We start from the raw sequence: 23,574 nt of genomic DNA on the forward strand, positions 1-23,574 counted from the left end.
ACTGGACTGAGCAACTTCTATGCCAAGAAAGTACTTAAGCAACCCCAAGTCGTTAGTCTGAAAATTATGGAAAAGATGTTTATTTAGCTAGACAATATCATCCTGATCATCACCTGTACTAACAATATCATCCACATAAACAACCAAATATATACACCTCCCCTGTGATGTGTCTGTAGAAAACTAATGATCAGACCCGCTACGAGTCATACCAAATTCTTGAATAACAGCACTGAAGTGACCAAACCAGGCTCGTGGAGACTGTTTCAAGCCATAGAGTGAGCGATGGAGTTTACAAACCAAACCAGACCCCCCCTAAGCAACAAACCCAAGAGATTGCTCCATATAAATCTCCTCTTGAAGCTCACCATGTAAAAATGCATTCTTAATCTCCAATTGATACAATGGCCAGTGGCGCATAGCGCTGATAGAGAGAAACAAACGTATAGAGGACATTTTAGCCACATGGGAAAAAGTGTCAACATAGTCAAGACCATAAACCTGGGTATACCCCTTTGCAAACAAACGAGCCTTAAGCCGATCAATCTGCCCATCAGGACCAACCTTGACAATATAGATCCATCGACAACCAACAAAAGATTGTCCTGGGGGTAATGCAAAGCAGTCATCTCATCTACCATTGGAATGCAAAGCAGTTATCTCATCTACCACTGCTTGTCGCCACCCCAGATCGAAAAGAGCCTCACTAACGGTCTTGGGAACAGAAACAAAGGATAAGGAAAAAACAAAAGCACTATAAGGTGAAGACATACGATGATAACTAAGAAAATTATAAATGGGATGAGAATTGCAAGTAGAACGGGCACCTTTCCGAATGGCAATGGGAAACTAATCCTTAGGAGGTGTCGCGACAGGTGAAGACACTGGAGCAGGATGTGAGTTAACAGGTGTCTCTAGTGCAACAAGGGAAGCTAGAGAATGCTCAGTAACAACGTTAATACTAGCATGAGACTGAGTCTGAGTGCACCGATGATAAATCTGTAATGGGGCAAAAGAGGGAAGAAGAGACTCAAAGAATATAACATCAACAGAAAGAAAATAGCATTGGGTGTCAGGAGAGTAACACTTATAACCCTTTTGAAGCCGGAAGTAACTAAGAAAAATGCACTTGATAGACCATGCAAACAATTTATCCCCAGCCAAGAGACATGTTATGGACAAAGCATGTGCAACCAAAGACACGGGAAGAAATAACATATACCGGCTGATTAGGAAACAAGGGAGAGTGAGGAATCTTGTGATGAAGAACAGAGAAAGGCATCCTATTAATGAGATAGCAAGTAGTGAGGACAGCATGAGCCCAAAACCAAAAGGGAACATGATGGTGTAAAAGACGAATGCGAGCAGTTTCAATCAAATGTCTATTTTTACGCTCAACAACCCCATTCTGTTGTAGCATATAGGCACAAGACGACTGATGTAAGATCCCCTGAGAAGATATAAATGTAGTAAAGGGTGTTAGAGTAACTCACAACACTCCACCGATTCTCTCAACTCAACTAGCTTACTACCAACTCGAGAACACACCGATAATGAAAACACATAAAGGAATAACACATACAGACATACACACCAAGAACACGCAAGAATTATCCTAGTTCGGTCTTGAATACAAGACCTACATCCAAACTGCTAGGCACCAATCTGATCAACTATCTTGAAATATCCTTGGGATGGTTACAACGAGAATTGAATCCCTCTTGCCCATATACACTGAAAGCTATTAGGATCTTATAGAATACAAGCTATAAACCAGCCACTCTCTACCTCTCGCACTCAATCCCAACTACAAGACAACAACTAGAAACTAACCTTTTCCGAGAATAGGTGCGCTAAAACCTCTGATCTATTCTCCTATCCCATGACCCCTATTTATAAGGAATAGGGGCGTGGGTTACAAGATAAAACTGCCTGCCCAACTGACCGAACTAACCTAACTGGTCAGCTGCCCCTTCTAGAAACAAACCTTCTAGAAGAAGGATTAATTCTAACACTAAACAGAAACGAATCATGCAGCAATACAAAGAAAACTTGTTTACATTTAATCTAATCTAATACAAATGTCACAACAAATTCTCCACCCATTTGTACTTCGATTAGGCTTCATCTTCAACCTTGACAAGATCTCCCTCACCCAGCATTATCAATGTCTTCCTGGATCAATCTGAAGAATCCTCATGCAATGCTTCAGCTTTGCTGAGGGTATTGGTTTTATAGACATATTCGCCGCATTGTCTTCACCTGCAATCTTGGTTAGAAAATAGTTTTATCTTCAACAATTTGTCTTATGAAATGATGCCTTACATATATATGCTTAGTCCTTTCATGATGGGCTTGATTTTTGGACAAATGTATGGCACTTTGACTATCACACATCAAAGTTGCCTTGACATCTACCCTTAGAAGCTCACTAACTAGACCCTTTAGCCACATAGCTTCCTTAATTGCATCAAAAATAGCTATGTATTCTGCCTCGGTGGTGGACAATGCTACCACATGTTGCAAGCCTGACTTCCAACTAATTGTAGAATTCCACAGCCTAAAGACATAGCCGGTTGTGGATCTTCTCTTGTCTATGTCAGCAGCATAGTCGGCATCCGAGTATCCTAGGATGCTAGCTTCCTCTCCTAACTTAGCTCCACCATAGGTTAAAGCATTTCTTATAAACCCTTTAATATATCTAAGCATCCATTTCACTACCATCCAGTGAGATTTCCCTGGATTGGCCATAAACCAACTGATGACACTCATTTCATGTGCCAAATTAGGTCGAGTACACACCATGCTATACATGATGTTGCCTACTGCACTCGAGTAAGGGATATGAACCATTTCCCTCTTCTCTTCTTCATCTTTAGGGGACTGATCTGAAGATAACTTGAAATGGGCAGCAAATGGCAGACTGACTACCTTAGCTTCAGCCATACCAAATCTAACTAGCAGCTTTGCTAAGTAGGATTTATGAGAAAGATATATCTTCCTATGGTGCTTATCTCTTGAAATTTCCATCCCTATAATTTTTCTAGCTTCCCCTAGCTCTTTCATTTCAAATTCAGCCCTCAATTTATCCTTGAGAAGCTGGATTTCTTGAGAGGACTGACTTGCTATAAGCATGTCATCTACATAAAGCAGTAAATATATGCAAAAACTAGAAGAGATGTGTTTGAAATAGATGCAACAATCATAGGAACTCCTAAAATACCCTTAGCCTAACATAACCAAATCAAATTTTCGGTACCATTGCCTTGGGGACTGCTTAAGTCCACACAAGGACTTTCTAAGCAAGCATACTTTCTCCACCTCTCCCTTAGCTTCAAAACCTTTTGGTTGATCCATCAAAATTCTCTCCTCTAAGTCCCCATGGAGGAAGGCGATTGTAACATCCATTTGCTCAAGATATAAGTTCAATTGAGCAGTGATGGCTAGGAGAATTCTTATGAAAGTGTGCCTCACAACTGGAGAAAACACTTCATCAAAATCAACTCCCTGAACTTGAGTGAAACCCCTAGCCACTAGTCTAGCCTAAAACCTAGGCTTAGTATTTTCTCCTGCTCCCTCTTTAATTTTATACAATCATTTGCAGCCTACCACACGCTATCCTCTTGGTTTTTCAACCAATTCCCAAGTGTGATTCTTCTTAAGAGATGCAATTTCAGATTTCATGCCTTCCAGCCACTTGCCTGCATCTTTTGAGGTCATTGCCTCTTCATAGGTAAGGGGTTCCTCTCCTATGGATTATGCAGCACTATTAAAAGCATAAGCTACCAGGTCTAAGAAACCATGTCTTTGGGGAGGCCTACGGGATCTAAGCTACCTATCTCTTGCCACGTTATATCTATCAGGATTAGGGGTTCTCTAAGGCTTGAGTCTGCGTCACTGTCACCTTCTTCCTCTTCCACTTGGGAAGATCCTTGGTTTTGGTCATGGTTACTTAAAGGTTCAGGATTAAGCTGCTCGAAATCTGAAATATCTTGAGTCAGATTTGGGGTTTCATTTGGAATCTCCGCCTGAACTGATTCTCCAAGTTCTTCCTGATTTGACTGAGGTTCATTGCTTCCTAATTTTATGGTAGAGTCTTCATCAAATGTTACATCTCTAGTAACTATGGTCCTAGGTCCATCTAATTCTAAGTTCCATAGCTTATAACCTTTAACACCTGATGGGTAACCGATAAAGAGGCATTTCTTAGCCCTAGGTTCTAGTTTACCTTACTTTACATGCGCATAGGCTAGGCAACTGAATACTCTAAGATGGGCTAAGCTTGGTTTATGGCCGGTCCACTTTTCATAAGGGGTTTGGAGGCTGATAGCTTTTGAGGGGGTTCTGTTGAGGACATGGGCTACGGCAGCAACTGCTTCCCCCCAAAAAGTCTTGGGTAATTGAGCATGAAATAGCATGCACCTTACCCTTTTCAAGAGAGTCCTATTCATCCTCTCGGCAACCCCATTTTGCTTGGGATTTCCAGGAGCTGTAAGATATCTAATTATGCCACCTTCTTTACACATTTGGTCAAACTCTTTATTACATAATTCCAACCCATTATCAGTTCTAATTACCTTAACTGACCTCCCCTTTTGGTTCTTTACAATACTCTTCCATGATTTAAATGTGTCAAAAGTGTTATCTTTTGATTTTAGAATATATACCCACAACATTCTTGAGAAATCATCTATAATAGATAGGAAGTATCGAGAACCTCCATGGGTTTCCGTTTGGGCTGGACCCCATAAATCAGAATGTATGTAATCTAGGGGTGCTTTAGAAGAATGGATTGCTGATTTGCTGAATTTTACTTTGGCTACTTTACCTAAGATGCAAGATTCACGTTTAGTTAATTCTAGAGACTGCCCCACATCTAAAATACCCTGGCTAGCAAGTTCCTTGAGCCCTTGCTCACTTATGTGTGACATTCTTAGATGCCACAGACTTGCTTTAGAGCTAAAATTAATACTGGCAGCTGAAACTTCACCACATAAAGTGGTGGCCTACAATAGGTAAATTCCATTCTTTAAAACAGCCTTCATACAAATCAATAACCCCTTTGAAATCTGAAATGATCCATCATCACCTTTAAACTTAAAACCATTTCAGTCTAGCTCTCCAAGAGAAACCAGGTTTCTCTTCAAATCAGGGACATACCTCACTGATGTGAGGGTTTTTATGGAGCCATCATGAAGTTTTAACCTATATCTCCTACCCCTTGAACCTTGCATTCATGATCATTGCCAAGCAAGACCTTTCCACCATTAATTTCCTTGAAGTTTTGCAGCCACTGCTTTCTTGGGGTCATGTGAAAAGAGCAGCCAGAGTCTAGGACCCACTCTAGGCTGTCTGAACATTCACTAACAATTAGGGCTTCCGAACTTTCATAACCAGAGTCACAATAGTTTGCTCCTCCATCTCCTGATTTTTCTTTTTCCGCTAAGTCTTTCTTTCTCTTTGGGCACAGCCGTTTAATGTGGCCTTCTTGTTGGCAATAGTAACATTTTATCGGGCATTTCCCATTTCTAGACTTAGACCTTGATTTACCCCTGGTTTTATGATCTTTCTTAGTGCTTCTTAACCTGACTGATAAGGCATCCCCATGAGAGGTTTTCTCATTCATTTTGAACCTAAGTTCTTTTGAATTTAAAGCACCTATGACATCTTCTAATGAGAGCTTATCTCTATCATGTTGAAGGATGTCTACAAAATTCTCATAGGACTTGGGTAGAAAGTATATCAGAACTAAGGCCTTATCCTCTTCTTCATACTTCACTCCTATGTTCTCCAAGTCTAGGCACAGCTTATTAAAATCATCTATATGATTATACAATTTCTAGGATTCTTGCATTTTGAAATTAAAAAACCTGGCCTTTAAGAAGAGACGGCTGGACAGCATTCTTTGGAGGTACAAATCTTCAAGTTTCTTCCAAATTTCTACTGCAGTCTTCCACTTAGAGACTTCTCGAAGTACTTTAGGCTTAAGATCATAATGTTGTAAGCCTTTTTGTTGATTTCCTTCTTGGTCGTTTCTTGTTCCTCAGTCAGCACTGGTACTTCTATCCCAGTGGTCGCGTCTGTTGTCTTGGCTTCTTGCTCCAGAACTCCTTCGAGTCCTTGACTACAGAGAAGCGCTTCCATCTTTATCCTTCATAGACTAAAGTCATTTGATCTATCAAATTTTTCGATGTCAAATTTGGAGGTAGATGACGCCATATCGCTTTCTTGAGGTGAGCGAACTTCCTTGAGTTTCTTGAAAATCTTGATCGCCTAAGAAGACTGCTTGGCTCTGATACCAAGTTGTTAGAGTAACTCACAACACTCCACCGATTCTCTCAACTCAACTAGCTTACTACCAACTCGAGAACACACCAATAATGAAAACACATAAAGGAATAACACATACAGACATACACACCAAGAACACGCAAGAATTATCCTGGTTCGGTCTTGAATACAAGACCTACATCCAAACTGCTAGGCACCAATCTGATCAACTATCTTGAAACATCCTTGGGATGATTACAACAAGAACTAAATCCCCCTCGCCCATATACACTGAAAGCTTTTAGGATCCTAGAGAATGCAAGCTATAAACCAGCCACTCTCTACCTCTCGCACTCAATCCCAACTACAAGACAGCAATTGGAAACTAACCTTTTCCGAGAATAGGTGCGCTAAAACATCTTATCTATTCTCCTATCCCATGACCCCTATTTATAAGGAATAGGGGCGTGGGTTACAAGATAAAACCGTCTGCGCAACTGACCAAACTAACCTAATTGGTCAGCTGCCCCTTCTAGAAACAAACCTTCTAGAAGAAGGATTAATTCTAACACTAAACATAAACGAATCATGCAGCAATACAAAGAAAACTTGTTTACATTTAATCTAATCTAACACAAGTGTCACAACAAAGGGGATAGAAAAATATTCAAGGGCATTATCATTGCACAATACTTGAACAGATGTATGAAATTGCATTTTGATTTCAGCGCAAAAAGATTCAAAATTTGAGAATAACTCAGAATGATTTTTCATTAAATATAACCAAGTGCAATAAGAATAATCATCAATGAACGTTACAAAGTATTGAAAACCCAAAACAGACACAACGCGACTAGGACCCCAAACATCGAAATGAACTAAAGCAAATGGGGACACAACCCAATTATTGACATGCTCTGGAAAAGAAGTTCTAGACTGTTTTCCAAGCTCACAAAAAATACAATGAAAAGATGACAAACTAGAGAAACTGGGAACCATCTTCTGAAACTTGACCAAACTAGGATGTTCCAAACGATTGAGGAGAAGAGCAAGACACTCAGTCACCAAGCAAGCAACAAGAGAAGCAGGAATGTTGAGGTGATAGAGACCTTACGACTCACGTCTGACACCAATCATTTGTCCCGTACCGTAATCCTAGATAGTAATAGAATTGTCATCAAAGGTGATAGAACAATTTAAGTCATGTGTAAGTTTACTGAAAGATACAAGATTAAAAGGACAATGAGGAAGATAAAGGACAAAATCTAAAGGCAGAGAAGGTAAGGGTTTGGCAATGCCTGCAGCTTTAGCAACTGCTTTAGAACCATTAACTAAAGTTACAGAAGGTAAAGATGCAAAACTAGTAAAATGAAAGAACAGATGGGGATTACCAGATATATGGTTAGAAGCACCTGAGTAAGGACCACGGTCTTAAAGAGGATAACTGAGCAAGACAGGCAATGGAGTCACCGGAATGGGCGATAGAGGCAACTGTGGATGATGACGGTTGGGATGTCTTATACTTGAGATACTCTTCATAGTTAACCCAGTGAGAAGTAAAGAGTTATATGGTTGTCCATCAAAAGACACCGAGAACCATCAACATGAGCAACATTAGCATGAGGAGAGCGGTTATGCAGCTTATAACACTTTTCCTTAGTATACCCCCACTTGTGACAGTAGTTACACTTGGGGCAGTTTCCCCAATTACCACCACGATCTCCTCCCTTTTCTTCCCTTTTCTCCACTACTCTGAACCTACAAAGCCATGACTGAATTATCACCTGTGGAAGAGGCAGTCACTGTAGGAACAAAGGAAACTCGGAGAAGACGGAATACACTTCATCCATCATAGGGACAATGGGACTGGCAAGGATCTGGTCACGAACAAGAGCAAGCTCAGCACCAATAGCAACAAGAGCACATACCATGAAGAACTTATCTCTCTGAGCAAGATCTTCTGCAGCAATCTTACCAGCAAGTAAAAGAGGCTTATATTCATCCTTAATAGAAGCCATTCAACTAAGAAAATCGGGAAAAATCAAACCCTATTGTCTCAAGTTAATCATATTAAACACCGTTGAATACAAGCATTGGATGTCATTTGTATAGAGAGTCTTGGCCTAAGCCCACAATTCACAGCAAGTGGTATAGTTGGTATAGATCGGGTGAAGAGAGGGATCAATCGAATGCCACAAAAGACTGCACAAGAAAGCATCAGCTTTCATCCACTCAGTTTTATCTGTTGTCACATCCTCAGACTTAGTGATCAGATGATCCTTCAAACCTTAACCCATACACCACAATTCAACAGCAATAGACCAAGAGATATAGTTGGAGCTTCCCATTAACTTCTCAATAGCAATTGCTAGAGAGGGAGATAGGATACCGAAGAAGGATTTGGATTTGCTAGCACCTGACATGTTGGATCAAAGGGAGCCCTACAAGATCAAAGGATCTAAGAAAAAAGGGGTTAAAATAAGCCAAAAAGAATGGTTGGATGATCAAACAGCACAAAAATGGAGCGGCAGAGGCTCGTTGGAGCTCCAACGGCAGAGGACGACAACGAAACCACCGAGATTGGAACAGACTGAGTGAGACAAATCCAACGGTGGTGACGGCATTGCGATTGGAGCACCAGAGAGAGAGATCGAAGCAAAAAACGTTGCAGCGAACTCCTATAGTGAGGGGCGCGTGCTAGCACATGGCGATGGTACTAGTGGAGGGGCTCTGGGGTTGAGCAGGTCTGAGGCCGATAGACACAACGACGACAATGGCTCAAGCAATTGATGGTTGGAAAAGGAGTTTTTAGGCAAAATGTCGTCGGCAAGGAGATCTGAAACTGGCCACAACGGAAGGAGAAAACAGCAGTGATGGCAGCTGACAAAGCGACTAGCAGTGGTGGCGTCGGCTAGTGGCAGGAACTAGAGTTGGGTTCAAGTTTATACAGTGGCTCTGATACCATGTGAACTTAGTGTGTGTGAGAGAGAGAGAGAGAACACCCTTGTGGGAGAAATTTTCTGCATATTAAACTAATAGACAGTACACCTATATATACAAATACTAAATGGGCCATGGGCTTCAAGCCCTGACATAAAACTAACCCTAGGTATAATATACAAACATAGAAATCACCTCTATATACAACTCAACAAAACATTTTGGAAGCCTCCCAGAGAAGATTAAGACGACCATAGGAGAAAAAGAGACAGAGATTGTCTTTTGACTTTTAGTAATTAAAAGTGATGCAAGTTTCTTCTTAGTCCTTGTTAAATAAGCATTTAGGTTCCTTTTATATGAAAAAAGGAGACATGTGGCCAAAACATGGACTAAGGCTTGAGTCTTAAGTCAACTGCATGTGTCCTTGCAAGGTTGGTCCAATGCACTGATTTGAATTTGAATCAAAACAATGGCTAATCCCAATTCTCTGAAGCCTTAAGAACATGAAGTAATGCCCAAACTTCAAATGCTCTTTTTCTTTTTTGATATTTCTGCCCAATTTTCTGCTACTAGAGACCTTATAAAACATAAAATTTTCATGTAATTTACTAACAAATACCAACTTCATTTTAATTACGAATAACATCCTTTTCTAGAAAAATCATAAGTTCCAAATGATATGAAGAAACACCACACACATGAAACTACATAATAGTAGGCCATATATAGTTGAAGTTGCATGAACTTACAAGATTGGTGGGGGAGAAACGAGTATTGGAGTCTTTGGTCGCATAAAATCGGTCAAAAAGCTTTTTTATGTGGTCATGCATGGTTGCATCTGTCCCAATTCCTGCCTAAAAAATTTGGGAAAAAAGAACAGATCATCTCATTTGCTAGTAAATTAGAAGTATATATGCACAGAATCTAAAGCAAATAAATTCAAGTGTAAGAATGTTATAAGCATTCCTCACCTTGTCCATGCAATTTAACAAATCAGCTTCACTTAGAAGGGGTGGTGGTCTAGTAACACCTGAATCAAGAGTCAATGTTGTTGGGATGAACTGCAAAACAAGTAAGCATGAAATTAGCATGTGCTCCTCAAATCTCCTTAATTAGGCTCAATATTAAAAAACCCAAATCCATAGAACCACTAATCCTTTTTATGAACTAAGTAGTGTTAACTAAATGGATCCTTCTCCACATTCAACTTTATTAGCATCCATAATTTCGAGTAAATTGATTCAATCCAACTTAATCATGGCGCCTCCTACATCCTAAAGCAATATCCTCCACAACTTTTCCTAACCAGGGCATCACTATGTTAACTTAATAAGGATATGACATATTATAGCCTAACCAATTTAAGGCCCTTAAAAAGGCAGAATGGAGAAAAACAACTCCCATAATCAACTCCAAGTAGTAGGTGTAGCACCGAGAGCTGCAATAGGAGGCACCCAAAAGATAGAAAATTAAAGTCTGTGATTAAGCCTATCAATTGAAAACAAGGCTTGGAGCAAGCAAAGGTCTAGCACTAACTGAAGGAGCTGTTATTCATCAAGCGCCGAGGAAGATCTGATATATATTTACATAGGTCAAAAGGTCAATTTTTGGTCCCTGTACTATACACCAATTTCTAGTTTCACACCTCTCCTTTTTGGGTTCAATTGATTACTTGAATTTTCAAAATTGTCCCAACTTATTACTTGTCATCAATCCCCATTAACCACCATTAGTAAAACAAATGGTTGACTCATGGCTGACCGCTTTAAAAGTTCAAGTATTAATTGCTCGCCCCCTCTCTCCCGATAACCAATTGGCCTAAGTGTTTGCTTATATGAAAATTTGCATTATTTAGCAGTAATTTTTTGTCGGATTATTTTATTTTGCTTCTTGTTTCACAATTAAGTACCAAGAATATGTCAAGTTTAAATTACAAATATACAAAACTAAACCCAAAACTAAGGGTGTATAATTTTAGAGGCGACTTGCCCACAATCCTTGTTAATGGACAAACTCCGGACCTAGATTCAATCTATTTAATTGAGTTTGATATTAAACATGAATCTCATTACTAAATCATATCTGGATGTAAATATATATACCATAAACGGTACAGATATGGATAATAGATTAAATAGATAGTATTAAATATATTTCATATTTAATATTATATAGTATTAAATATATATTTAATAAAATATATTCAATTAAATATATATAATATTAAATATTTTTAAATATTAGATATTATTTAATTATTATACATTTTATATTTAATATATAATATTAAATGTGAAATATAATTAATATTATATATTTAGTCTATTATCTATATTCGAATTGTTTATGATATATTTCATTAGAGAAGATTGGAGTTTGGGTAATCAAATCTATGTTTAATACCAAACCCGATTAAACAAATCGAATTTAGGTCCAGAATTGGTCCATAGAAAAGCATAAGGTAGGCAAACCGCTTCTGAAATTGCACATCCCTAAAATTAGATTTGCTTTTGTACCTCTTTAATTTAGTTCCCATTAATTAACTCTAAAAAAAAAAAGAAACAAAATAAAAAACTTTAATAAAAATTTAGCACTGCACAATGGAAATTTTTGTATATGTAAAAAATTGAGCTAGTTTAATATTTGAACTTTAAATAAAGGGCCAATTTGATACTTGCCATGAGTCAACCATTAGTTTGGCTAACAAGGGGTAATGGCTAACAAACAGCAATATCTTCCTCTCAGTTTTCCAATTCCATTAACCAGAAAATTAAAATAATACTAACTCATTCTTGATTTTAACTGGCCAGCCACTTGATGACATAAAAGAAATTGTTCTCTCCAATAATTGAAAAGGATATTTTACTGATCAGCACACTTTTTGAAACTAGGAGCTCCAAGTAAGATATGATTCACAATCAATTAGATATTTACCATGGAAAATGAAGGAGCCAAATGACAGACAACTTGTCGGTCAAATTTGAGATGACAAATTCATAACTCCATTGATTATGCATATTAGGAAAATGGAAGTATATCAAGGTGAATTAAGCAATAATAAGCAACCTGTAACTGCAAAGTGCAAAATAAGGCATGAGAGATTATGTTATAGCAAACCTGTTGCCCAAAAGTATATCTTGGGATCATTGAACCTCCCCAAGCTTCAAATCTGTAGACATCCAAGTAATTTTTCTGGCCAATACATAATGTAAATTTCAAATAACAGATATACATATATATATATATATAGAGAGAGAGAGAGAGAGAAATGATGTTGATGAAGATGATTCCCCATAACAGTGATGTCAATCATTCTGGTTATGACCACGAACATGTGAATGGTATTTTGTCATCAAAAGCACTATGAAAATCACAAGATTAAAGCAAAATGTCCATCCAAAATTTATGTTGCATATCATCATCATGAACTGCATCTTATCTTAAGTTAGGGTCAGTGACACAACATTCATAATATCAATTGGCTTCTAAAAATCAAATTCACAATACAAATCTATGCAAAAGAACAATATCACAAAACTTTATGCCGGATGCCCTTCCTAATGCAACCCTCTAGGAAAGGGAATGGTGAAAGAAAGTTTCAACACCGTCTTCGTATGGAAACGTTTCACAAGACAGTAGTGAATGAAAAAAATTATGATGATCAAGTTCCATCACATAGATGTAGAACAAGGAAACACAACAGTAAACATCTTACAAGCATAAACATATATTCATCCATCACATCTAAACCACTGTTAAAATGAATGTGGGTATCAAAAAAGTCAATAGGCAACACATTATAGTGGTATAAGTATTGCCAGACCTGCTAAAACATCTTACAAGGGTGTAAACATCAACATATTAGCACATAAAAATCAGACATTTCTTGGCATTATCACATTTCTCATTTCCCAAATTCTGCTGTAACATTCTTAGTTGCCTGATAAGTTCTAAATCCAAATTGAGTGAAATTAAACATACAAGCAATTTTTAAAGTGAATTTTTCGAGGAACATAAATAGTTGGAGGAATAATTTGGAGAATTTGGGGTAAAATATGAATTTTGGGGAAATTTGAGAAAATAACTCAAGAAATCCTAAATAAATTTTAAGGAAATTCTTAAAATGTGAAAGAAACCCTAGAAAGAAAAACATGGGCAATTTATAGTGGTCTGGGTAGAAATTCTCCATTAATTGTGCTCACAACTAGTAGTTCCCATATTCTCCAGCTGCCTTACTGCAAACTTGTAAACTGTCGAAATGTCTCCTTTCTTCAAGGGATTGAATATGGAAATTATCAATCATGGAAACAAGTATTTTGAATGTAAAAAAGAAGTTTGATAAACTTCAGGTAGCTAAGAAAATTTATGGCAATATGATTCTCTCATTAGAATATGAATTTTGTAATAGAAAAAAAATGTACATGATTAATTAGATAAATCCTACATGGCAAGGGGAAAATTGAGAAATGGGTTGAAATCTCACCTCAAGTATTGCTCTACCAGATGCAGAAAATAATTCACCACCAATTTCAATTTCAACTGTAGTTTCAGCTCCTACAGCTGGTTTGGAAACACAGGCCAGGAAATGGCGAACAACCAACTCGTACAATCTCTGTACCAAATTAACTAAATACTTGAGAAAAACTTACCTTAAACAATTATTTGTGAAATTTGATAAAATTGCAGTGCATTCTATAACATAGCTATACTTACATGGTGGTCCTGACTCCATCTAGACTGGCCACTAGAAAAATTTGTAGGATGGATTGGAGGATGAGCTTTGTCATCATGGCCACCACTACTTGGGTTTCTCCACAGTCCTTCTCCAGGATCCAACAGGCGCTGGGCATAAGAACCCCAAACAGGATGTCCCTGTTGTTCTTGCACAATTGCCTACAATAAACAAAGATTGAAAGGTCCAAAAAAACACAGCTAATGCAGCAAATTCCATCATGCAGTAAACAATAACCAACACAAAATAAATTGATTAAGCATAAGCCTCATTGAAGGCTCCTTTTTTAAAGAACAGCTATATCAACTGCAAAAGGGATTGAACCTGTATAAAAAGTCGGAATATATATATATATATAATATAAAACTAAGTCATCCAGAAAGAGTATCAGCATTCTGACAAATGCCTATTGTCAACGAATATGTTCCAGATTTGGTGCCAATGATTGATTCCTAAATCAATCAATTATTTCTTGATTTATTTCCTATTCCTGTTGTATGTCTTTTATTGTTATTCTTTCCATAGTTGTTGTATCTTACAGATTTGTATTCTTTCCTTATTCTAGGATTAGAATCTTGCTAGCATTTAGAAACTTCCTAATCAGTAGAGGAAGTTCTGTGTATATATATATTACTCCCACAAGGGAAAATTAATCAAGGAATTCACATTTTCAGTAAAGACTTTTTGACATGGTATCAGAGCTGTCGACCTAGTGCTTCAGTTTTTTGTGCATTCCTTCCATTTTTCCGTCTTTATCGACGTGTTCTTTCCTCTTGCTATCTCCAGCTACCTTTTGTTCTCTTCGTAGCTGAGTTTTTCCTTCTCACTATCTCCGGAAAGTTGTTGCTTCATTCATAATCTTTCTTTCCGATATGTCAACTACTCCTAATCTGACAACAACCCCAGAACTGACTGCTACTAGCAGCACAACAGATACTCCATTTGTTAGTTCTGGAAGTATAGGATCAGGAGGAAAATTGCAAAATCTCCAAACAGCCTATAGGTTGAATGGAAAAAATTATCTAAAATGGTCCCAACTCATCCGCACGTTTCTGAAAGGGAAAGGGAAACTTTGTCACTTGCTAGGAACCGGTCCGAAAGAGGGAGATCCTTTGTTCTCGACTTGGGATGAAGAAGACTCCTTGATTATGTCATGGTTATGGAACTTCATGGTACCCGAAATAAGTGATACCGTGATGTTTCTACCCATAGCCAATGATATCCAATGATATTTGGGAAGCTGTTAACCTCACTTATTCAAAAGTTAAGGATGCTGCCCAGAAATACGAAATAAAGACCAAGGTGGCAGCAACCAAGCAAGGGGGGAAATCCATTACCGAGTATGCTAACATCCTGCAAAACTTATGGCAAGAGTTAGATCATTATCAAAGTCTCAAGATGAAATGCAATGAAGATATTGCTTTACAAAAAAGATTTGTAGAAAATGAGAGGATATATGATTTTTTGGCTGGCCTCAACATGGAATTTAACCCGGTAAGAGTTCAAATACTAGGAAAAGATGATTTACCTTCCCTTAATGAGGTAATTTCTCTAATTCATGCTGAAGAAGGAAGGAGAGTAGTAATGTTAGACACTCAACTTGAAAATTCTACCCTAATCTCTCTAAAGACTCCCAATAAAGGGCCTAGGGATGATAGGAAGGTGGTAGACAAAAATACTCTATGGTGTACCTTTTGCCAAAAACCAAGGCACACCATAGACAAGTGTTAGAGATTGCATGGAAAACCAACTACCAAAGGAGGACAACCGAGGGGCCAAGGACATGGTCAAGCCTATATGGCCAGCAATTCTTAGGAAAGTGAGCAAAAGAAACCAGAACCATAAGATGAACTTAATAAGGCTGAAATTGAAAGGCTAAGAGGTTTGTTGGAATCTCTTGACAAAATGACTGGAAAAGGTATCTGTTCCCTTGCACTTTCAGGTATTTCATCTCAATCTCTCTCTATACATGCTTCAGGAATTACTCAACCTAATAAATGGATCCTAGACTCTGGGACAACTGATCAGACCCCTTTTTCCAATCTGTTCATCACCTACAGCCCATGTCCAAGCTCAAAAAAGATAGCCATGGCAGATGGATCCTTGACCACTGTTGTCGGTCAAGGACATATCATTCTCAATGAACATCTTATTCTTAAAGATGTTCTCCATGTTCCAAAACTGTTCACTAACTTGATTTCTATCCAAAAGTTAATTCTAGGCAGCAATTGTAATGTTAACTTTTCTTCTAATATATGTACAATTCAGGGACAGGAGACGAGGGGGATGATTGAGCTTGCTACGGCAAAGGCTGGTTTATACTATCTAGATGGACCTAATGAGAAGGAGACAAAGAAGGAGGTTCACCCTATGTCATGTTTAGTTCAGTCCAATAAAGATCAGATTTTGTTATACCACTCTCAATTTGGTCATCCTTCTTTTTCTACTATTCGCGTCATGTTTACAGCTTTATTTAGGGATCTTGATATTAAAGATTTCTAGTGTTCTGTTTGTGAATTAGCCAAACATAAAAGGGTACCTTATCCTTCATCAAATAAGAGAACTTTTGTAACACCCAGGAAATTCTTGAAGTTATAAATGTAATTCTATGTAGGGTGTAAGTGAAATTTTCAGAAGATTAGGGCTACAGGGTACATTATCACAATCTTGAGTGACCGGATCGACTGCAAGGAATGCCCGGACCTTAGATGTCAAAGAAAAACGATATAGTATCGATAAGCATTTCGAGACACAATTTTAGGTGTCGAAAGAAATTGGATCGAAAACAGTTTTCGGTACAACTAATTTCAAGCCTGGAAAACCGAATGATCATAAAGGATGTAATACCCGAGATTTTTAGATTCAAATATTTGAGAAAATAGGATATTTCAAATAATTATGAAAGTATGGAGATAAAAGTTCAGTTTCTAAGCCAGGGGCAAAATCGTAAATATTGAAGTTCAGGTAAAAGTGTAATTTACCTAAAATCTTAGAGTATTAATGTAATAAATCATTTCTTTAGAGGCATAAGTTCAATTAAAAAAATGGTCCAGGGACCAAGTTGAAAGGGGTCTAAGTGCAATTACCCAAAAAGTTCAAGCCAAAGTGTAATTCTTAAAACCTTTTTCCTAGGAGCATCTGGGAGATTAAAGATAAAGTCTTATGATGACTTTAGAGATAAAGTTGAACGCTCATGATGACTTTAGAGATAAGATGAAGCCTTATGATGACTTTAGAAATAAGATGAAGCTCATGATGACCATAGAGATAAGGAATAAGCCTCATGACGACTTTAGAGATAAAGATAAAGCCTCATGATAACTTTAGTAATGAGGATGAAGCCTCATAATGACTTTAGAGATAAGATAAAACCTCATAATATCTTTAAAGATAAGGATAAAGCCTCGTGATGACTTTAAGGATAAGATTTGGTTTGGATAAGATTTGGAAAGATTATAGAAAATCTTAGAACATTTAGAATGATTGCAGAAGATCTTAGAAGAATTGGAATGATTGAAGAAAATCTTACAAGATTTGGAATGATTAGAGAAGATTTTAGAAAATTTAAAATGATTTGGAATAATTATAGAAGATTTTAGAAGAATTGAAATGATTGGAATATCTTGGAAGATTTGGAAAAAATTTGAAATGATTAAGAAATATTGTAATATAATGGGACTTACTTGGTGGCCAAATTTTCAAAGCCTAATAGGGTGTTCATGGCCAAAGGTTTTCTCATTCAAAGTTGTGATAAATTCGTGCTAGACAAAAGTGATTCGGGTTTAGTGGATAGAAGGCTTTTAAAGCATACGAAAGGCGTCACACGCGCAAAGCACTTGGGCAGCACGTAAGGGCGTGTAAAGAGGTGGTTTGGTCAAAAGACTTGAGGAGTTGCACGAAAATCAAGATTGGGCACAAGATTTGAGGTGTTCTGAGTTTCGTTCAAGATGAGTAGTTCTGTAACACCCCGCCTCGCCAGGCGTGTCACTATTAGGGAATTCTCGGGAATCTTTTTTTTTTTCCAAGTTCATCACACGCGGTGTATCAAAAACAATCTTCACATGCACACACAGGCCGACACCCGCAGTGATTCCAAGAACAATCTTCACATGCACACAAGATCCCGAAAACCCCAGTCTTGCCCGTTTAACTAACAAGATCAATAGTCTTAAACTAAACGAGTCATAATATTACACAACGGATATAATAACATCAAAATGTCGTGGCCTCCCATGAGGTTCTTACATAGTATTTCCATACCAAAATATGTAATACAAAGCTTCCAAATGATAACAACATTATCATACAACCGTTCATACATAATTCAAAATAAATATTATCGCCTCAAAATGATACTACAGCTATCATACTAAACACCGTTGGCTCTCAACTGGCCACGTCCTCGCCTTCGCAGCAGTCCCTGGCTATAACGTTGAATGTTCCAGGGGCATAACCCAGATTAGATGATAAAACATTTAAGTGATGGCATGATACAGCTTACTGAATGCATGAAACACACATGAGCATGGCATATACAGACAACAACAACATGCAACACGTCTAACTTGAAAAATCTCTCTGTCATACTCAACCTCTCATGGAAAATCCATTCCACACCCCTTTGGGATTGACCTTACCGCGGCATACTCAATCCCCGAGTGCCCTACCGTGTCACCCGATCACCAGGATTAACCTTGCCCCATTCTCAAGAAGACCCATCCCGTCCCCCACGGACATAACCACAACTCGAAAATCAATACCCCGACGATATGAAAACCACACGCCATGCACCGACTCTTTTACAAGTAAAAACAGTTGATGCAATATGCCACATGTTCAATATGCACACGATGCCAGAAGTACATAAGTAAAACGCCTACACGATATAACCCAAATTCCAGAGGGTATAACCGCTCGCCGGAACTAGTTCAAACACATTCAATCTAAGCTCGGGAGGGTAGAACCGCTCACCTGAACCCATTACACACACACCAAACCATTTTCAAGACAATGGGTAAGACTAGAATCGAACCACTCACCTTATTGCAGAAAAGACCGAATTTTGCCTCGAAAAGCGTGTCGTACCTCAAAAAACGTGTAATCCTTTCCTTTAACAGTCTAGTTGTCTCATGTTTATCATTATGACTTAGAAATCAATATTTCTATTTTTCCCATAATTTCCTCAATTTTCCTTATTTTTCTCTATTTTTCCTAACCTTTCTTGCCTTCAAAAATTTGTAATAAATACCTAACACCTCATTTCACCAAATATTTTTGCATAGGTATTTCTAAAATAATTTTATAAAAAAACTAAAATTAATTTTGAACCCATAGCGTACCTCAGGCACTTGTCGCGTGACTGAGGGTGGAGTTCGCGCACGCGCACGGGCAAACTATCTTCTCCGGTTGTCTTCTCCGATGACGGCTGGTTGCAACGGTCTCTGATGGCCGAACAAAGTACATGGGCTTGAAGCTCTCATAGAGGCGATCCTAATGGCACCCTCTAACGTCAGCAACGATCACCGGAAGGGCCTCGAATAGCTGGTTGCAGGTCTCGGTCTAGCCGTGCCCGATTTTCCAATGAGCTTCTCGAAACCCCACTAAACCTACGCCATTCTTCTCCAAATTCTCCAAATTTTCCCCCTAGCCCTCAAAGATCAAAAGCCCCTTATTCCCAAGGCTCGATTCAAGCTAAAACACAAGTAATTTTGCCTGATTTCCCTTTTAAACTCTCGGCCTTCAACTCCTATTTATACCCGTTCTTGACGCCAAAATCCACCAAATCTCGACCATTCTTATCCTCTTAGCACCAGATCTAGCCTTTAATCCCATCGTATAGCCCTAAATCATGAGCTAAAGCCCTCGAAAAATCCGACCGAATCGACGGTCACTTCTGCCATTAAAGCCGGTCAACTCTCGATCGATCTCGACCAATGGCCATCCTCAAACGCTTCATCATGACCTAAAGGCTATCCCCAAGCCTCCAAGCGAGCTTCCCGACGTCCCAGGGCGGCTAGCCGACAACCACATGCGGCGATTGGTTTCACACCACAAGTTTCCATTTTTGCACTTTAGCCCCCAAGTTATTTCCAACTTCATTTCACCCCTATCCTTGTTACCCCTGAACTTCTTGTTAATTCCTTTACTGCCCACAAGTTCTAAGCTATTCATTTCCCTAAAGAATTTATGAAAAATTCATTGTTTCGACCTCTCTCGGGAAGTTTACATAATCTACATTTTTGCCCAGGCACCCCTAATCACGTGTTTTTGACCTCAAACCTTCACAAATCTCTTGGTTTTGTCAAATACTACTTATTTGGAAAATTTTACCTTCCTTGACTTGCTTTGATGGGGACTCTCGCTTTTCATTCATGTTTTGGATATTGCACTTTGGCCCGAAATTATAGTAAATTCCATTTTGACCCCTCAATCTCAAAAAATACCTTTGATATTAAGTAATGGGTATTACAAGTTCTATCCTAAATACTTGTTTTGATTCTACCTAAATTTAATTTGATTTCATGCAAAATGGTTTTGTTGTATGCGAACGGTTTAACCGGTGACGGTCGTTTTCATGTGGGAGGTTTGCCCCAAAATATTTTATACATGTGCATTGAATTTTGTGCAATAAATTATGTACATGAAATTTTATTTTTATATAATGCATCGAGTTGTGGTATGTGGCATTGGCATGTGTTTGTGTTGTCCATATGCGATGTCAATCTGCGATGTTGTCCAGATAGTGTAACCGTAATTCCACAAGGGTGTTACCGAAATAACGTATAGGGGTATCTCGTGCTAGTGTGCATGCCAGGATGGTCACCTAGGGTTTCGTGCTAGGCTATGTGGCCAAGGAAGTTACAATAGGGCGACTGGTTGTCCATGTGGGATATGGGTGGGGAATGGGTTATGTTTTCAGAATGCTTTTGAGTGGGAACGTAATCCCTGACGTGATTATGGTGAGCCGGGTTCCTACGTTGAGGTTGACCCTCCTGGGCCGAGAGTGGTAATGATTTTTCCCGAGGTGTCGAGGAGATGCGTTGACTTTGCCTCTCTTAAACTAGGACTATATTGTGCCAATGTGTCGGTGTGGTGATGTTGTCTTTAGAAAGATTGCTCTTTCCCCATTGTTGGGTTAAGCATTGTGTGGGATTCTCTTGGGCTGGGACTTGTCGGGTTATGTCGTTTTGTTTTATGTCTTGCATACATTCATGAAAACGTGTTTTGACCTCTCACTTAGATGATTCAATATCTTATTTGGACTTTGTCCTTGGAATACTCAAACGCTCCAAGTGAAGGCAACGGCGGCAAGGGAAAAGGAATTGCTGAGGATTGACGACGATTAGTAAATAGTTTGTAGCATGTCTTTCAATTATGATGTGTATTTTGATGATGTTATGTTAAACGATAAGTACGACTTTTCATGTTATGAATAAGATGAGTTCGGTTATGTACCATTTGAGGTTATGATCTAGCTTCCACATTTATGATGATTTATCTGTCTTACCTTATTGATTCTTACTTTGGTATGCTGAGAAGGTGTAATGGGATTGTCGGAGAGCGATGTTAAGTTTATGTTGGAAAAAAAAATATATCCTCGAAATCTTACGTTATCTAACGCCCTGAGAAAAGTGGCGTGTTACAACTTCCCTTACATTTTCTCTAATCCATAGTGATGTTTGGGGCCCTACAACCGTCCCTAATATTTTTGGGGCACAATGGTTTATTATGTTTGTGAATGATTGTACTCGAGTTGTTTGGCTTTTTCTCATGAAAAATAAATCTGAAGTGAGTACAATTTTTCCTTCCTTTTACAACATGATTAGTACTCAATTTGAAGTAGAAATCAAGAGATTGAGGTATGATAATGCTAAAGATTACTTCAATCAATCCCTTACAACTTTCCTTCAGCAAAAGGAAATCATTCATGAGTCATCTTGTCCCTACCCCCCCAACAAAATGGGGTGGCGAAAAAGAAAAATGGGCACTTACTAGCTATCATAAGAGCATTTCTCTTCCATCACAATGTCCCTAAGCATTATTGGGGAGAAGCTGCCCTAAGAACTACATTTCTTATAAATCGGTTGCCTTCTAAAATTCTTGACTTCCATAGTCCAATTCAACTCTTGACAAGATTTTTTCCTAATCTTCATATTCTTAGTGGCTAGAAACCTAAAATCTTTGGTTGTGTTGCATTTGTTCATATTCATGGTCCACATCGGAGTAAGTTAGATCCTCGAGCTCTAAAATGCATCTTTATTGGGTATTCTTCTACTCAAAAAGGGTATAGATGTTATCATCCTCCTACTAAACAATTCTTTGTTTCTGCTAATGTGACTTTTGCTGAAAATTTATCCTATTTCATCAATGATCAAGGTATCCAAAATCAGTTCACTACAAATGAAGATCAGCTTCTTTCTCTCCCGACATTCAGCCCAATTCTTCTAATTTTTCTCCTGTTGATCCTAAAGATGTTCCTAACATGACTCAAGAGGAGCTTGACCCTAAGACACCTCACCCATTGCAGGTCTACTCAAGACGACAGCCATCAGCTCCTTGCCCAATGCAGGTTCCTACATCCAATCCATCTCCTGCACCTATTGTCAGTCCTCAATCTATTACAAATGATGACATTGCTAGCCCTCCTAACCCCACATTAGATAACTCTTATATTCCTGAGCCTATGGATTCTGTTTGTGAACCTCCAAATGACCCTGATTGGCCCATTGCCCTTAGGAAAGGCACAAGAGCATGTACCAAACACCCTTTACACTTGTTCTAGTCCTATTCCAAGTTATCTTTTCCACATAAAGCCTTTTTAACCAGCCTTCACAACATTCCCATTCCTAAACATTTTTCCGAAGCTTTGAAGGATGAGAATTGGAGAAATGCTATGGACGTCGAGATGGCAGCCCTAGAAAAGAACAATACTTAGGACTTAGTTCCATTACCCAAGGGTAAACACCCAGTTGGATGTAAGTGGGTTTACACCTTCAAATACAAATCAAATGGGTCTCTTGATCGGTACAAAGAACACCTTGTGGCCAAGGGCTATACTCAAGTATATGGGGTGGATTTCATTTATTAATGATTATACTCAGATGATACAGGTGTATCTCTTAAAAAAAAGGGGGGGCAAAAATTAATACCATTCTACCATTGTTTCATAAGATGGTTTCTACCCAGTTTGGGTCTCCTATTAGGAGATTTCAGACTAATGATGCTTGAGACTATTTTAATCAACACATTCATAGCTTCTTTTAGCAAGAAGGCATTATTCATGAATCCTCCTGCATCGATACACCCCAACAAAATGGGGTTGCTAAAAAAAAAAATTGAGACATCTACTCAATGTTACCCGAGCCCTCCACACCATCATCATGTTCCCAGATTTTTTTGGGGGGAAGCAGTTTTAACTACAGCCCACCTCATCAATAGGATTCCTTCTAAAATTCTCCATCACCAAAGTCTATTGCAGTGTCTCTCTTCCCACTTTCCAGATTTCAGTCTTCAGTCTTCATACCTCTCTTCCCCTACAAATTTTTTGAGTGTGTTCTTTGTTCATATTCATAAACAGCATAAAGACAAATTTGACCCTCAGGCCCTTAAGTGCATCTTTCTTCGCTACTCTA

At 38.4% G+C, this 23,574-nt stretch overlaps 1 protein-coding gene across 1 annotated transcript in view; it reads right to left on the minus strand.

Annotated features, from left to right (window-relative positions):
* The window catches only part of LOC127804120 (DNA topoisomerase 3-alpha), a 119,501-nt gene that overhangs the window by 88,424 nt on the left and 7,503 nt on the right, over positions 1-23,574 (minus strand). Inside the window, exons 8-12 of the mRNA XM_052340863.1 lie at positions 13,924-14,103; positions 13,694-13,822; positions 12,328-12,402; positions 10,182-10,271; positions 9,960-10,064 (exon numbers count right to left, since the gene is read on the minus strand). Of these exons, the coding sequence (XP_052196823.1) occupies positions 9,960-10,064; positions 10,182-10,271; positions 12,328-12,402; positions 13,694-13,822; positions 13,924-14,103 (579 nt within the window). The remainder of the gene's footprint in view (positions 1-9,959; positions 10,065-10,181; positions 10,272-12,327; positions 12,403-13,693; positions 13,823-13,923; positions 14,104-23,574) is intronic.

The sequence above is a fragment of the Diospyros lotus genome, chromosome 6 (assembly GCF_014633365.1).
Source record: "Diospyros lotus cultivar Yz01 chromosome 6, ASM1463336v1, whole genome shotgun sequence".
Taxonomy (NCBI): Eukaryota; Viridiplantae; Streptophyta; class Magnoliopsida; order Ericales; family Ebenaceae; genus Diospyros; species Diospyros lotus.